Source organism: Prinia subflava, chromosome 9 (genome assembly GCF_021018805.1).
Source record: "Prinia subflava isolate CZ2003 ecotype Zambia chromosome 9, Cam_Psub_1.2, whole genome shotgun sequence".
In the NCBI taxonomy this organism is placed as follows: domain Eukaryota; kingdom Metazoa; phylum Chordata; class Aves; order Passeriformes; family Cisticolidae; genus Prinia; species Prinia subflava.
Genome location: NC_086255.1, coordinates 10,564,557 through 10,581,917, shown reverse-complemented (window position 1 = coordinate 10,581,917; position 17,361 = coordinate 10,564,557). Strand labels below are relative to the sequence as shown.

At 41.7% G+C, this 17,361-nt stretch overlaps 1 protein-coding gene across 2 annotated transcripts in view; it reads right to left on the bottom strand.

The window, feature by feature from the left end:
• Nucleotides 1-17,361, bottom strand: part of SORCS1 (sortilin related VPS10 domain containing receptor 1) — a 261,844-nt gene that overhangs the window by 41,505 nt on the left and 202,978 nt on the right. For both annotated transcript variants that reach the window (XM_063405354.1, XM_063405353.1), the window contains exons 10-16: nt 15,959-16,105; nt 9,295-9,397; nt 8,762-8,838; nt 7,447-7,538; nt 6,292-6,399; nt 5,161-5,278; nt 3,283-3,413 (exon numbers count right to left, since the gene is read on the bottom strand). In XM_063405354.1, coding sequence (XP_063261424.1) covers nt 3,283-3,413; nt 5,161-5,278; nt 6,292-6,399; nt 7,447-7,538; nt 8,762-8,838; nt 9,295-9,397; nt 15,959-16,105 — 776 coding nt within the window. The remainder of the gene's footprint in view (nt 1-3,282; nt 3,414-5,160; nt 5,279-6,291; nt 6,400-7,446; nt 7,539-8,761; nt 8,839-9,294; nt 9,398-15,958; nt 16,106-17,361) is intronic.

Sequence of the window (17,361 nt, the reverse complement as noted above, 5' to 3'; positions counted from 1 at the left end):
TAATGCTCAGACCGCAGGAAGGAGCACGACGCGAGGAAACCGGGTAAATTAATGCTTTAATAACACCCAAGCAGCGGTGTCATCCATTTGCCCAAATCAATTAAATGAAGCAGGAGATTCTGGTTTCTAGGCCGTTGCTAGGACAGGCTCGCCGAGAGCTCCTGCGCATCCATGTCCGGCATTCCTGGGGCGCTGTTGCCCTCTGGCTGCGAGCCCCATTCCCTGCACGGAGAGCAGGACCAGCCCCTCCGGCTGGAGCCGGGATAACCGGGCTGTGCCGGCACAGCCGGGATAACCGGGCTCTGCTGGGCACAGCCGGGATAACCGGGCTCTGCCGGCAAAGCCGGGATAACCGGGCTCTGCTGGGCACAGCCGGGATAACCGGGCTCTGCCGGCAAAGCCGGGATAACCGGGCTCTGCTGGCATAGCCCAGCCCCTCCGGCTGGAGCCGGGATAACCGGGCTCTGCCGGCAAAGCCGGGATAACCGGGCTCTGCCGGCACAGCAGCACAGCCTCCACAGCTTGCAGGACCCGCAGGCACCTCTAATGTCACTCAGTTTTCTTTCTTTCCTTCCTAAAACAATAAACTAGCGTGCCCTTCTCCCTGAGAAAGGAGTATCAATGGGCTGCATACAGATTTGAAATTAATCTGGTGTTCGGCGAAGGAAAAAAAAAATTAGAAAATCTTTGTGTCTTTTATAACTGGTATTTTCCCCCTGAAGTGATATAAAAACGACTTGCAGGATTAACAGCAATAACACTTTTTCTCACTTTACCTGACCACAGAGGTACAATTTTTAGTCCAATCTCTGACAAGCTTATATAATAAAATTTTCTCCATATAAATTTAGTGTTTAAACAGCAACAACAGCACAATGATAGGGATTGTTGTTTTCTTCATGAGTTCTGTAACCACTGGCAATATAAAAAGCTATCCAATTTATTTCAATATTGAAAAATCAGATGTGGGCAGCTAAGGCGCTTCCCCCTATCTTGGGGATACACGTCCCATTCAATCTCCTTCAATTAAGAGAGCCCTGCCCACTGGAAGAAAAAAAAAAAAAAAGTAAATAGAGAATCCAAAAGTATTGAAATGTCTTAAGTGAGGATGATGAAAGTGATGTTTTTCTTCCTGAAAAGGAAAGATCTCTACAGAGGGCACCCTTGCTCAGCAAGAATTCACTCCCTGATTTTCTCCAAACCTCCCTCCAACTTCTCCAGGGTGAATTGGCAGTGAAGCCTCATGCAGAGTTCACCAAGGCAGGCACAAAGTTACAGTGGAGCAGCAGCACCTCTGCCTTTCTTAGCAGACAGAATTGCTTTTTTTCTTGTCATTTTCTTTTCTCCTTTTCTGTCCTCCTCTGGTCTATCTATGTAAAATTATGCTCCTGATGAGTATTGTTGGTAAATTTCTCTGCACTGGATGCTCAAAGCAGCATTTCAGTCTCTTTTTCATCAGAGGCAGTGGGGAAGGAAGCTGAAATGGATAAAGTAGAAATCCAGGTCTGAGGACTGGAGGAATGAGCTCAGAGAGAACTAGAGGGGATCACGACAATCTGGACTAAACCAAAACTGATTCCATGAGAAGGAGGAAGGTCCTTCTTGGTCAGAAAGGTCCTAATTCTGCCTGTTCCAGCAGATTTGATGTGTCTTGTTCATGCATGCAAACTGTGAGTGCCTGTTGCACATGCCCAATCATCCAAGCTTTCTCTTAGAGATTCTCCTACAGCCCAGCAGAGCCTTTGGAAAAAGTTTCCTTGAGGCAAACATTGAAGAAATAAAACCATGTTTCCACCAGCAAATGTCACTGTGGTGCTTTTGTTCTGTTCCTAGCAACAAAGTTATATAGTGGCAAGCCAGACAGTTTTAATGAAATAGATACATTCATTCTCAGAGAAAAGTGCTGGAAGGAAAACACATTTTTATCAGAAGTTTCAGAAGTATGTGTGCCTCTTAGAAGAGCCAGGGATTTAAACACTAATGGACTGACTGTGAGTCAATGGCATGAACTCTTTTATAAGCCATGAGTTTGGCTCAGCATTGTACTGCATGCCCTATGCAAGGGTTAAAATCTTCAGGAAATTTCCTTGTTTTTAATATGGTTTTGGATTTTGGTTTGGCTGTTATCTTTTTTAGATTACTAGAGAAATATTAAATTATTGAAATCCAGGAGCTTTGGACACCTAAATGATGAACTACACACAGATCTTCTTCCTAGAAAATAATTAAATGGAAAATGAGGAAATCATCAAGAAACCATATTGACACAATCTGTGCCAAAATATGCTCATAATTGTTATTGTTTGGAGCAAGAAAATTGACTTCTTTTTTAACACAATATAAAAGCCTCCTGCAATTCTGTGATTTTATACAGAAAGAATATATTCTATATTTATGGAGGAGTGAGAAGGGAAATGCTATAAATTTCCATACAAAATACTGATGAGATGAACCTTTTCATGATTCCTGTAGCAGATTCTGGGCTTAATTAGTAACATGACATAGATCTGGGTGGGTGAGGCACAAAGGGAGTTTATCACACTGCCAAAGAGCCAACATTTCTCTTATCCAAGATACTGAGGAACATGCAGACTTGGAGAAAAGAGGTAAAAAGAGATTTCAATAAAATGGTTCCCCGCCCTTTTTGTGCAAATTGCTGTGTGTCAGCAGGAATACTGAAGTGAAACCAGCAGCTGAAGATTTTATCACGCCATGCATAACTCACCAATGGACTCTATTTCCCATAGCAAACATCAGAGAAGAAAAGGCTTCAGAAGGAGATTAACTCAAACCATGGAGACAATGTCTGCTGCATATTGCCAAACGTGATGGTCCAGATGCAAAAAATGGCGCTGGAATTTCCTAGACAGTTAATTCTAGGAGCTGAAGGCATACTTTGCATATGCATATACTTACTTTTACTCATATATACATATGTTTGTACGTTAAGAATTTTTTTCCACAATGCTGTTATATGTCTTCAGACTACTCTCAGCCACCCTTGGTCATTGCTAAGGTTAGATGTGCTAAATTGACCTGTTATCTTACTGCTGCCCAGAGCTGTGACTTCAAAAATGTGCTGCTCAGCATCGATTTTTTGGGAGCCTTAGGAGATTACAGACACTTATTCCACCCTTTCTTCTTTTAACACACCTGCACTACCAGGGAGCAGCCTATTTCAACACCTGCATGTTTATTAATTTCTACTCTCTGCAAGCCTTACAGACCCTCCAAGGACCCCGTGGTGCTGTGCAGAGCACCCAGAGCTCCTGCTCTGCTCACCAGTCGAAGTCTGCCTCTGTGCACAGGCAAGGCTCCGAGGTCATGGCCCCTGCGTATTTCCCTTGCATGCATTTCTTCTCTGACTTGCGCTTCCTGTAGATCCTCTTTGCTCCCATGATGCAGGCTTCTCCCTGGAAACAAAACCAGAAATATTTCCTTGACGCCCACTAGGCTGTTTGTGTCACCCAAGGCTTTTCCAAGCCTGTGCAACAGGAGGTGTTACTCAAGGGAGGAGGATGGGAAGCCAAATGCCATCTCAGTACACTGGAGTTAATTAAAGCTACTGAAGCTCTGACTGAAACTAAATCCACTTTTCCAATACAGGCTAAGAAATTACCTGAGCTTACTTACGCATCTTATTCAGTTCTGAATTTGTTCCAAAGCCCATAAACATTTGATGCAGGCCCATTTCACAGCAACTGAAAATATGGTCTGATTCCTCTGCAATCTGAGGCACAGAGAAGGTTTATTTCTTTGGTCTGACCTCTCTGGGAATATTTTCATTCAGTAGAAACTAATAATGTGTGTTTATGTAAATACTTCCCATGGATGAGTTGGGGTTTATGGGGTTTGACTTGTTATGTAGATGCTAAAACTTCCTATCTTCAGCACCCTGCTTAATATTTCTATCTAGGGAACAAGGCTCAGCCTTGCAATCTCAGTGGAAAGGAATTCAAAAGGCAAGAGTACACAGAAGCCTTCCTAAAAATAGTTCTGCAAGCCCCAAAGCCAGCATCCTCAAAGAAATACTGCAAAATCCTTGGTATTTTTGCTTATGCAAGCACAAGAAAGCAAAGAACAAAATACAGTGGAGTCTCACTTATTACCTTTTATGCTGTTAAAATCGTTGTGGAAATTTTTTTCACGGCTTTGATTGGATGATTTGATGGCATGAAACAGAAGGGCCTGAATAGCAACTGGTGTAAAATGCTGTGCTTCCTTGAATTTCAAAGAAGCTGTACTGATTTTCAGCATCTAAAGATCTAAGTAATAAACTGGTATTTTTAGTGTAGAGTTGTGCCTTGTGTGAGCAGCTAGGCTGAAGGCTGAGTCAAGCTACTTTCATTTCATATTCATTATAAAATTCTTGCCCAACAAGATACACACAGAAAGACAACCTTCAATGATATAAATGTGTGCTTTGCTCTAGACTTCACTGGAGCCTGTGGTGTTTATATAACCACAGAACTGGGGCCTTGTTTTACTCTAACCTGGTGAAACCTAGGCTGTTGTGAGACACAGCTTGGCAGAGCTGGGAAGGTGCCCCGAGGCAGGAGCAGGCACTGTGCACAGCACCTCACCTTGCTGGGCATGAGTTCCATGGTTCAGGGAGGGATGCAGCAGCTGCACAGGGCAGGGCAGGGGGACCAGTGAATTGGGGAATAGAGTGCCCAACTCCCACAGCAGAGAGAGACAGAACAGGGATGAAACCAAGGGAGCGAGAAACGAGGCTAAGAGGGCCAGAAACTGGAGAAACAAATGTGAAACAACTAGCACGGTCTTAAGACACTGGCTCTGAGGACTCAGAAGGATGAAGGAGACAAATGAGGTAAGGATGGGGAAATTGGATGGAAAATGTAAGGGCGGATGAGTTCAGGCCTCAGTGGCAGTTCTGCTGCTGTTGCTGTATTGTTCAAGTCTGCATAAGTCTGAGGTAATTGCCTGTGTGCAGGATGACACCCAAAAGACAGCTGTTCATCCTTCAGGGATCTCAGAGTCTCAGTCTGAGGCCAACACAGCAGTGCAACAGAACAGAAACACCCAGTGAGGGATGAGCTGGCACACCAAACAGTTGGGAAAAGATACTGCATCGTGCTGATCTTGAACTGTAGGATCAATAGCTACCTGTGGTCACATCCCAGCACCCTCGCTTCTCACCTGGCTGTGGAGCTGCCAAGGCCTGTAGTCCTCTTCTGCACACCTCCGGTCAAAAATGGACTTGTAGTCTACTTTCACCAGCTGCCACTCTGAGCGGTGGCTGAAGTGCCCAAACACACTACAGAAGGCAGCAGGAAGAACACACAGTCAAAGGGAGCCTGGCAGCTGCAGAGGTACAGTCACCACAATTTCCAAAAGAGATCAATTGCTTTAGGAGCGAGAGTCCTACTCATTTTCACTGGACTGACAAAGTGAACGTGAAACTCAGATTGCTAAATGTCCATAACCCTACTAGAAATTACAAAATTGTATGTAGCTTTTATTCTGTTTACTAAGAAACTCCCACTTATGATGATATCCAAAATGACTCAACTTGAAGAGTCAAGAGAAGACTTGATGTGGGGCTGGAGACAGTAATACCTTCAAGAGTTTTATCTGAGTTTTAACCTTTGGGAATCCCTTCCATGCAAATTAAAATCAGAACCTGAAGGAACATTCTTCATACATCTTTTTTAGCTCAGGTTAGTTTCCAAGCCATATATTCTGATTATTACAGGTCAGTCAGAAATACTTGCTGTTTTTAGAAATCTGATCTCAGATAAAATATCACAGTTTCTGGCATAGTTAGTCCAGATTTATGCATCATGCAGAACTCAGCATACCACATTGAAACTAAACATAATTTTTCATGAGTCAGCCTCCAGGCAACATTTTGTCATTCATTTTTACAAAAGAATGTCTTCATTTATCTGTGTTTCATTAAAAAAAAAAAAAAAAAAAAAAAAAAAAAAAAAAAAAAAGAATGTAGCAGGAAAAACACAGTTATAAAAATACCTCACCATTTTTCTTTCAAATATTAATCTGTCAACAGTAGTTCTGCTTTATATCGCATTCAATTTGAGGAGTCAGGTTTCATGCTGATAAGCTAAGTGATAACGTGTTTGCAGCTTGCAAGGAACCATGTTGCTAATTCCTTGGTTGTATCACAAATAAACTGATGATTTAGCTACAGAAGATTGCACACTCTTGGCTTCAGATCATACTTAGTTTGGTCCCCAACCAGAAATGCCACTGCCCCAAAATACAATGTGTGGTTCACCTGCACAGCATCGTTGTGGCATGCTCACTTACGTCATGATGAGGGTTTCCTCTCCAGGCTCCCCTAAAACTCCATCCACAAACAGTGGGAGGGATGTGAAACTGTACTTGCTCCAGGATCTCCCTTCATCAAAACTTAACCTAGAGGAGAAAGCAGAACTAGTGTCTTCTTCCCTTACTCTCCTATGTTACACAAGGGGATTCTCTAGTCCACTACAGCTGCTATGGACAAGTGGAAAACAGCTTCTCTTACTGGATTCTGATTATTTTAGTCCTTTAAATAACTATTTTTGGGGGGTAGCATCATAAATCAGAGCACTGATCAGGCTTGTCTGGCATCATACCACTAACCCATGGCCAATATTTAAGTGGTAGAAAATAGTGGTTATGTTAAAGACTGATGCTCAAAGGACAAAACCCAGCCCAAACATAAGGATTTTTAAAATATAAACAAGTGATTTTGAATATCTGGTTTTTGAGTCCTCAGTAAAAAACATTTTGAGGTTAATTTTCTGAAGGATGACAGCTTCTTCAGACCAGCAGTCCCTCCTGTGGGGAGTGTAAGTGAAAACCTGAAACAACTCATCATTTCATAAGACTTGGGTCTAGATATTTCAGATTCTGATATGACACTAACTGTGGTGGAAGTAAATAATACAAAACAGCACAAAGCTATATTCCACCTCCTCACTCAGGAGTGCTAACTGGCAAGGACACTTTGGCATTTTCAGTTACATAACCCCAAATCTATTCCACAAAATTCTGGTTTAAAGTGCTGCCTGCCACACAGAAGGCAAGTTCATCAATAATTTAGGACTACTTTGGTAACCTAATGAGAGACAAAGACATAAACCATATATATATGTGTGTGAGTGTATATATACATATATTTATGTATTTATATAGATTTATAGATGTATAGATTTTATAAACAATCAAATCCAAGAAGCCAAGCTGTGGTAAATCAGAAGTGCTGGGGAATTACACTGATGAAATCTCAGATCTAGCCAAGCCAAAATTATATAAACTGTAATTTCCAGGATTTCTTAGCTTAATCTGACTCGTTTGCCAGTATTTTAATTAATACTGTCTAGATTATCACTGCAGAACACTGGATGCATACTAACTGCCTACTTCGTGGCATCTGAAAAGAGGGACAGCAGACATTTAGCACAAATGGAGCATTACCAGAGGTGTCTGATGGGCAGAGATGTGTGTTTCATGGCAACGAGTACACCACCTTGATCCAGGTACAGAACACTGTGCTCCTCCTCAAAAATCTGGGGGGGAAAAAAAGTGTTTATTTAAACCTATTATCCTCAGTATCAAGAAAATGTCACAGTTCTTCAAGTAGGATCATGACACAAGACAGTTATATGCTAAGAAAATTATAAAGTAGAGGAAATTATAGATATATTTCCTGGACTCAGTTTTTTATTGTTTGGGGTTTTTTTTCCCCACAGTTTTTCCAGGTACATGGAAAATTCATTCTTCACTTGCTTGACAGAAAGTCAGAAATGTGATTTTTTTGTAAGGATCAACAATTTCTCTCCTTTCGATGACAAATTTTTGTTTAAAGAAGAACTTCATGTGTTTGCACATGTCTGGCCCCATCTCAAATAATTGATTTAGACAGAAAAATGAGTCTGGTCAAACACTGCAAAATAATTAGATTCTTGGATTATCAAATATTGGAAAAGATTTTCTCTCCCTGTGTCTTTTTTGTATTAGCTTTCTGCAAACATCTGCTCTATAATTTACACAGCAGCATTTGTAGTCTGAGAAAGTTACTCTTTCCTCTCCATGACTTGATGTCCCATTCAGAAAACAGGAGCACCAGAATTTCCTGATCTGAGGATAAGCACATTAGAGGGTATTTCTTAACAGGTGAGACTACACTAAATATTAGGAAGTAGATATAATTTCATCATCCAGTCTCTTTACACAATTAATGGAGAAGTAGGTAGCTTTGGAATAAAGCAAGCTGAATTTTGTCTTTTTCTGCATTTGCTTAAGACAAGGAAAGGCAAAGCAATCCATTTATATGGACAACAAATTTTGGACAACTCAGCTTAGGTGAAATGAGTCTCACCTGAAGTGAGAAAAAGTAGACCTGTGCAACTGCTGATTTTTGGGTAAGTACAGTCATGGACAAAAAGAAAAATGGTTTGGTTGGCATGAGGGATGTACAACAGTAAAAGGTAACACTTTTCTCCCCTTATTACTTATAATTTATTCCATTCTCTTTGCTATGGGGTTGAACTGAAGTCAAACTCTGCGTAGAATAATAAAAATAATTTTTTGCTATATGAAGTCTAGCAGCATATTCAGTCTTTTCCTTTGAACATCTCTGTACCATTGAGAAGGGAAGTTTACTCTTTCGTAAAAGGTTTGCAAAATACTGTCCTGAACCAAATGAAACAAAACCTAAGAGACAGATTGGATCTGCTTTTATGACATTTCCTATGATTCTCATTTAAACCAGTGATTGTGTGTCATTTACCTGCCTCCAAGTGTTCCCAGCATCAGAAGTAACAAACATGCTGATGTCATTGTCTGATAGCTCAGTGCCTATATTACCTGTAAGATGAGCATTGGTTAGTGAAAGAACCCTCTCAGAAACAGCAGAAGGAACAAATCAGGGGAGAAAATGTATTTATTTATTTTGCAGTTGTAGAACTTCTGGCTTTGGGAGGAAAACGAGAGGGAAGGGGGAAGGTGTTTCAGTTTGGAAATATATTTATAAAAGACCCAATATATACAACTCTATACACCTCCACATGCAAAGGAAATGCCCTGATTTGATCTTATGCTCACAGGAGAAGAGGACTAGACATGATGTCCTCTTGAAGGCCAGTTTCCATAAAAAGCTTATGAAAAGCTGAAGGCCCATGAGGATTTTCATTTGACAGCCTGCCTCCTAAGGCAACCACCATGCTGGTGGTGTCACACCCCAGAGCCACCCAACCCTCTCCACAAACTCCAGTTTGTCCAGGTTGGCACATCAAACACAGGCAGTTTTTAAAGGTTTCCTACCTGAAGCTACAATAATGCTGGGGGCAGTGTCTCTGCTGGCGATGTTTCCTGAGGTGTAGGGGTTGTCTGAGACCTTCAAGTGAAGATGAAGGGAGCAATAGGGCTGTGGAGAAAGGGGAAATCAAAGTAAAAAGCAGACACAACAATGTATGCTCCTATTTCTACAGGTATAGAAACATCCAGAGCCTTTCTGTGTTTCCTCCTAATCACTGTGTTCAATAACCCTTAGATGGCACAGCCACTTTGCCATCATCTTCAGACACAACCCATTCCCAGTGGGAAACTGATGCACCAGGCTGAAATCCTCTTCCAAGGACTAGATCTTTGAGGCTGTACCTCAAAGGAGGGGACCAGGCTTGCACGGGCAGGGGATAGTAAGGACTACCTGTGGCCCCTACTCTCTGAGAAGCAATCATGCAGATTGATGCAGATATGAAATGACTCTGAGCAGCACTACCAAGGCTATCTCTGAAACAAGAAGCAATTTAACCCCACTGGTGTGGTGCTGAATCACCACTAACTAGCCAAGAAAAAAAAAATCATACAATTTCTTAACTCTTTTTGACATATGACTGTTCTGAAATGCACTGCAATAAATACCAAGAAGAACCATGACTGGAAAGTGTTAGTTTCAAGTTTAAAGCAAAGCTTCACTGCCCATCTGGATGTGACCTTTAAGATTTCAATACAAATACATCAATGGAAACCTTACCTATTTGCTACTGATTTTGTGTGCTGGGTACTCAGGTAAGACATGAGTGGTACAGAATAAATCAGCTGAGCAAGAAGGTAAGACAGAGGCAGATTTTCAAATCTGCCATTACAACTCCCTCCAAATCTGTAACGTGATCATTTCTGAAAAATTCTGAATACCGTTTTCTCCACTTGGGTTTTATTCCCAGAATTTTTTTCTTACAAACCTCATGAAGAGCCCTTCATGAAACATGCTAAGGGAGGAGCAAGGGAAAAACACTGGAAAGAAAACCTGAAGCAAACTGACCCAGTCAAGGTGGGCATCACACAGGAACAGAGCTGGAGCAAAGCCCATGCTTCAGCTTGCCCAGCTCTGTCAGAGAAGGAGGGGCTGTGCAGAGGGACCTTCAGGCACAAAGGAGGCAGGTTCTGAATACTACCAGCTGCCTAAAGGCTAGATTTGCAGTCCCAAGAGTCTGGCAGGCCTCCTCTGTAGGAGACCTAGTCCCAGGGGTCACTGGAGGAAGACACTTCCCCATCCTGTCTCAGAGTAGGTGAATATGACTGAAATGACAATTCCCCTGTGGAGACAGGCAGGGCTCTTTTGGCAAAGGCAAACGAGGGTGGCAAGGAAAGATGGGAGCTCTCACCTCAGTGAGACAGGAAAAGGGGACGTGGGCCGTGCAGCAGGGAGCAGGAGCTGCCAAGGGGAATGTCCTGAGCAGCCTAACTCCACATGACAGCCTTGCGAGCGCCGCCGCCGGAGCAGCCCGGGGCACCGCAGGGAGAGGAGAACAAATCGAGCTGACATGAACGCAGGAAGTGGAAAAGCACTGCAAGAGCATGAACCCTTCCCTCTTACATTTTGATAGGCTGTGAGAAGACTAAATGGAAAACATATTTTTAAAACTAACATACTCCAAGCCCACTTCAGCATTTTGAAGACAGGCTAATGGCAAGTCAACCAATTCCTAACTCAGATGAGACCTTGTTAAGATTCAATCTTTGTGCTACCAGAGGTTTCCTTTCAAATTTATCTCATTTCACAGATATAGCATATAGAAATGGAATATATCTCTCCAATAATAAAAGCCAGGCCATCTGTCTAAGCAGACAGATTGTATTTTAAGTGGCATGACTTCTTACTGGTTGGAGTGCAGTAATGCTTAGAGTCCCTAGTGACAACTGGGTATGGTGTGAAACCCAACCTTTCCACTCTTAGCCAAACACCTGAAGGTACTGCCCAGCCCATGGCCACCCCACATCCTGACTGTGTTGGCATTCTCCTCCTCATTCCCCTGTACACCTTCTCCATCTCTGGCCTTATTCAGTTCATCAACAGATATTTTTCCAGCTGTTTTGTGTTTTGCTGGTTCTTTTGTGTTTATCCTCTAGCTCCCATAACTTTATTCACATAAAGACATCTCACTGCTTTTCAGAATTTTCATCATCTCTGTCCTTTTTGTTGTTACCAACAGGCTACTAAAATCATTATTGTCACTAGAATCACAGGTTTGGGTTTCCCTGTCATTGCCTAGTTCCCATTTGTGCCAACTGCTGCACTGCCACCAAGGCAAGGCAACCACAGCATGGAGCATTTACACTCTACACAGAAGATAAAGCATAGGTGATAGAGCCCATTGCTGTGCTCACTGCCACAGTTTTCACAGTTATCTTGGAGTTCATTACTTGCTTCCTAATATTTTCAAGCCAACACTCTCATGCTCCCCCCTCAGGAAGCTCATAAGCCCTTGGTAAAATTTCTCACAAACATCCACAAACCCACTTCTGGCTGTTCTGCAAAGCCCACCTGAACCCTCTCCAATGGCAGGACACAATAAAAACCTGCTATTAGTGGCTGGCCCTCATCAGAAGTGGGAGAAAGTACTCTAACACAAAGAGGATGCTGGTCACCACTTCCAAACCTAGGGGTAGTCACAGTATTTGCTCCCCTGCAATGGCAAGGAGCAATGAAATTTCCATTTCATTTCCAAGATTTCCATAAACATTTCCAAGATAGACACTTCACTTAGATGCTTAAAATACTCTTTACCAGATTGCATAAATGGAAGAGGATCATTGTCCTGAAATCTATATCAATTCCCACGGAAAAGTCAAAATGTGGGAGAGAATAATCAAGTGTCTGGAGAAGCAAGGCACAGAGAAAAATATGGTCAAATATTTTTCAGATATCAAGGTCAGATAGATAATTGCAGACAGACCCAAAAATTGAATTAAGGTTCTCCTGAGATTCAGCCCTGTGTTTGAACCTCAAGACCATCCTTGAAAGCTAATTGATTGATCCCCCAGGCAGATGCTCAAAGTAGTTGCCAGACAGAACTACTCCTCACTTTACCACTTCACAACGCATGGTAAGTATCAAACTAAACCAGCATCTTTGGAATAAAATATCTTGGTAGCTGTTTCATGAAGATTAAGGATATTCATCTTAGAACACAAGTGGTATAAACAAGAAAAAAACCTGGGATTAGATGGAATTTCATTGCTTTCCTCCTTCCTCATTATTTAGAGCTGTCTCACAAAAAACTCCAAGAAATTCTAAGTCCCTTAGAAAAACCACCTCAAGGGTACTGCCAGTAGAGGGATGGTTTTGTCTGGTTTGCCCTGTGCTTCAGCCAGATTCCCTCCTAACCTCCTTAGCCAACAATTTAGCTTCTATGTGCTTACTTCTGGTTTAATTCTCACTTAGTTTAGGTTGAAAGACCAGAGCACACAGCACTGCACAGAGAGCACACAGAGCACACACAGGCTGGGGACTGCACTGTCACTCTGGGAAATGGCAGATCCCATTTTGCCAATGAGCTGGAACATCCGTCATTGCTGAGTCCTGAGCTGTTGCTGGAGACAATTATGCTGCAAACCAGCAGTGGGAAAGCATCAGTATCTCCTGTGCAGCAAGGATGGGAGCTAAACTCCATGTACAATGGACTAAGAATTCACTTATCTATGCCATAAGGAAAAGCAGGCTCGTGACAGGAACAGTTATGTCTAGAAGGAAAAGGAGCAATTGACATAAGGAGGTAAAACTAGAGATGCAGGGGTGGCTAAAGAGGTGAGTGGAGTTTGTGAAGTGTTTAAATGCTAAGCTATGTCACACTGACAACGAACAGAATTGCCTCAGAGCAGGGAAAAATTCCTTTTCTCTGCATTTCTCCTCAGCAGAAAACCTTTATGGATCCCTGACTTATTTCTAGGAAAGTAAACTTAAAGTGCTTTTGCTTCAAAAACTTCTCCAGCACTCCCAACTTCTGTGATTTATTTTCCATAATTTCTAGAAAGCTTTCATTCCATATTTTGCCTTCCATCTTCCCCACCATTAAGTGTGAACCTCAGATGGAATTTTTAAATAGCTTGTCTCTCTTGCAGAATTGCTATTTCACTTTGTGGTTTGGTATATTTTCTGAACTTCTGTCCCTCCTTTTCTATGGCAGGAAAAATGCCTGTCCCTGTAAAAAACCTAATGAGTAAGTTTAGTTCAGATTTCAGCTATTTGCTTTCTTTCAAATTTGCAAGTTGACCACCTGAGACTCTGCATGCTCAGCTGAGGTTTCCTGCTCCTCTGCCATTCCAAAAGCTGGTGAAAATCTAACCATGGAGGAGTGCTGAGACAATGAAAGAGGCCTCTTGCCTGTTTTACTCAGTGTCAGAAGAAGAGGAAAAATAAACATTGCTAAATATTCTTCTGGCCTTATAACAGAGCAGGGCTGATAAAATACTTTTCATTCTCCTGAAAGGACAAAGACTCAGATACAAGGTTGAATTCCATTGAGGATTTGTCCCTTAGCACCCTGAAACTACAGAACAATTCCTATACTCCAGCTCAAGTCACAGAGCACTTCAGAAATGTAAATAGCATGACAAACATCCACTGAGCTTGCACAGGTGGAAGTAATTCTCAGAGCAAGTACATGGCTGCACAGAGAGAAAAATAAAAACAAACTAATGTTTAAATAGTTGTTTATAGTGGAGCTCCAAGGATGTAAATGCAATCCCCAGAGAACCACGAGCTTTTCTAGGTCAGTTCTCACTGTGTCCCTACAAGTGCCCACACTTCTGCTCCTCCTCTTCACCCTTTGTCTGGCTTGCTCCAATTTATCACCCTCGAGGGAATTCAGCTTGTTCAGGCATATCTGATCTAATTTTAAATGAAGTTCATTGTATTCTCTGGTGCCCATGGACACAGCAGCAGATACAGTACGGACAGGAGGCCTTAAAGGGAGCCATAACTCTCTCTCCCCCATTTCTGTTTCACACACAGATATTTATGATTGCTTCCAACATATAATGGGTAACTACAGTGGCAGGCATAGCCTTGTAGATAAAATACCCAATTCCTGCAAACAACTGTTCCCAAGGGCCACACAGAGCAGTATCACTGGCTTGCTTATAAGCAGAATGGCAAGTGAGACTTTGCATGATCAGGGCACAAAAACACCAGGAAAGACCTCTCAGAACTCTAACTTCAAAGTTACAGAAAAGAAATAAAGTCTACTTTTATTATTTTACTTGTCCATGTGCTTTTTCTATTCTTCTGCCTTGCCAGTCCCCTAGAATATTATACTATCATATCTTATAATAAAAATCTTGAGTTTCTGATAAAATTGGTTATAATTTGAGAAGGTCAAGATGTCATTTTTTTTAACTGAATATGTTCACTTGAGTTAAAACTAGATTATGGAATCTATTTGAAACACAAAGGCTTCTTTACATAGTCCCTTCCAAAGAATTGAATTGCTTTATGTCTGCAAAGTTTTTTGCATGTCATCTTTTTTGTTTTTCACCTCATAGAAATATCTAATTAAAAATTCACTTAGCTACAATTTTTAAAAATTTGAAAGAAGAAAACAAACCCAAAGAAATTTAGTCATGCTCTGAAATAACTCCTCTGACTTACCCCAATCTTTCCTATTTATTTTTTCCAAATGGGACAGAAAATTAAGGGCTTGCATTTTGGCTCAATCAAAAAATCAATTATTTGAACAGCTTCAAATATTTATTCTTTGCTCTTGCAATAGTGCATGACATCCAGTTAAGAGATTAGTGTAGCATTCAACTACAAAATATAATGATGATTCAGATTCTAATGCCTCAACATGAAAAACTTTTTTTTTTTTTTTTTAGATGGAAAACAGCATGCAAGTACAGGACAGTAGCAGTAAGAGCAATTTAAATAGTGTCCCTGATCCTGCCTGGAACCATATTAGAATTAGTATAATACGAAAGCTATTGAGAATCCCAATTGCAGGGGTTCTGAGTATTATCTCATTACTGTGAATAGATTTTATCAGCTGAAAAATATGTAAGATCACTTTAAGCTCTCTAATTTCATTGAGGTCTCCAACCCTATTCACATTACTTAGGTTTCACTTTCCCTCTTGGAAACTGTTTGCATATAATGATGATTAAAGACTTAGCTATATGTGGATCTATATCAATAACTGCAGAGATAGATACAATTTACACCAACACAAAGCTGTCCATGTATTTGGATGAATGTGTCGATTCTCACTTCTGAGTTCAAAGAGAAAATGATGAATGTTAATAAATATTAATGGCAACAGAGCAGCATGAAAGCAATCTGAGCTCTCTTCTCCTTTGAGCCTGTTTCCAGTCACTGTCTCTCGGAGTTCTGAGCTACAGCAGCTCTCGCCTCCCATCTAGTGTCCAGAGAAGGACTGCCACACACAGCATCCTGCTTCCCCTGCCCTTCTAGGGGACACAGCACTTCTGCAGCAGGCAGCTGATCCACAATGCTTACATTTGTTCCAGAAATTAAATTAAATTAAGCTAAATTACAATGCAATAACCCCTGGCAGCCCAAGCCTGAAGCACTGTGCTCTTATGAGATACACTGCATGCAGAGGGGAGCTGCCCACTCTGTTGTGTTACCTGGTAGAAAAAGATTGTTCTGGGGTATTACCACCCCCAAGTTCCCCCCTCAGGTACTTACTAGGAGACACTGAATGGGATTTCCTCTCAGATCCGTGTGTGGAGCCTGCAACAAACTCCAGTCTCTCCCTTTATTGTAGGTGATGAACGTTTTCACTTGGTTGTCAATCTTCTTGTTAGCCAAGAACATTCCCTTTATCCCTGCTACCTAGGAAAAATTGACATGGCTGAAAAATAGATCAAGTCCACGCAGGTTCTGTGCATGTCCCTTTTTTCTCTGTCAAACCCACCAGGGCTCTGATGGCTCTGTCAGAGTGGTCAGTGTCAGGGCCACAATTGCCAATGTGCATCAAAGGCAAGCTGGGGTGCTGGGGAAAAGATAAAGCCATCACAGGTGCAAAGATGACAAATGGGAGAGAAATACTGTATTTCAGAATCATCATGGGAACATGGCAAGAGATCAGCAGCATTATCTGTAAAGTGACAACCTCTCAACTGTGCAGGCATCCTCCCCCTGAAAGATGAAACATGCACAGCCAATTATTTTTTCTCTTGCACAGCAGCAGCAGGGAACAGCAGCAATTTTGTCCTTGTGAAGGAAACAGCAACACACACACATAAACTTGCAGTTCAATGTGTCTATTCTCATCCAGCCTTCTTCAGACATTTCATCTAAGGATCTCAATGCATTTCATAATTATCAGTGTTTCAACAGGATAACTTGGGGCACAGAGGTGTTTTCATTATGGTTTTGTATTTTGAGGAAACCAAAGCACTGGTGACTCAAGCAAGGCCATACAGAATGCCAGTTGCAGAGCTGGCAATGAGGTCTTCATCCTTTTACTTTTTCCTGGTGTTTTACCCAACAGTTTAAATTCACAGACCTGCAGGAGGATTTTGCAAAGACATGATGCTAACAGATTCACACTGGAACCAAGCCTAAAAGTATCTTAGTGAGGAGAAAAAAAAAAAAAAGCCAACCTCAAACCACAACTCACACTGCAGAATGTTCCCATCTCCTCAGCACACTGAAAATCAATAGCCCAATAGCTGCTGCAGCTTGTGGATGAATTTGTTCGGCTGTCATTCCGCAGTCGGAGCGCCGCAATAAAAAGGGAAGTGAAGCCAGGAGAAGGAGGGGGAAAGTGAGAAACTTTCTGGTTTCCAGCAAGTCTGTTCAGTCATCCACCTCACCTCTGCTTATGATGTAGAATCAGCAGACAGAACCATTCATCAAGAGTTTTTATTCACAGAGATTAAGCAGCATGGCATGGCTAACAGTTACACAGCATATTCAGAGCTTTTTCCAGCTCAGCCCATTTAATTATGTGGATTTGGATGCTACAGCTACCAGTGAACAGGACCTTATTGCACTTTTAATCACACCTTGTGTACAGTGCTTTGGTACAGCACAGTGATGTACTTAGTCATTCAAACAGCACCTTCCTGAATTTCATTTGAAGT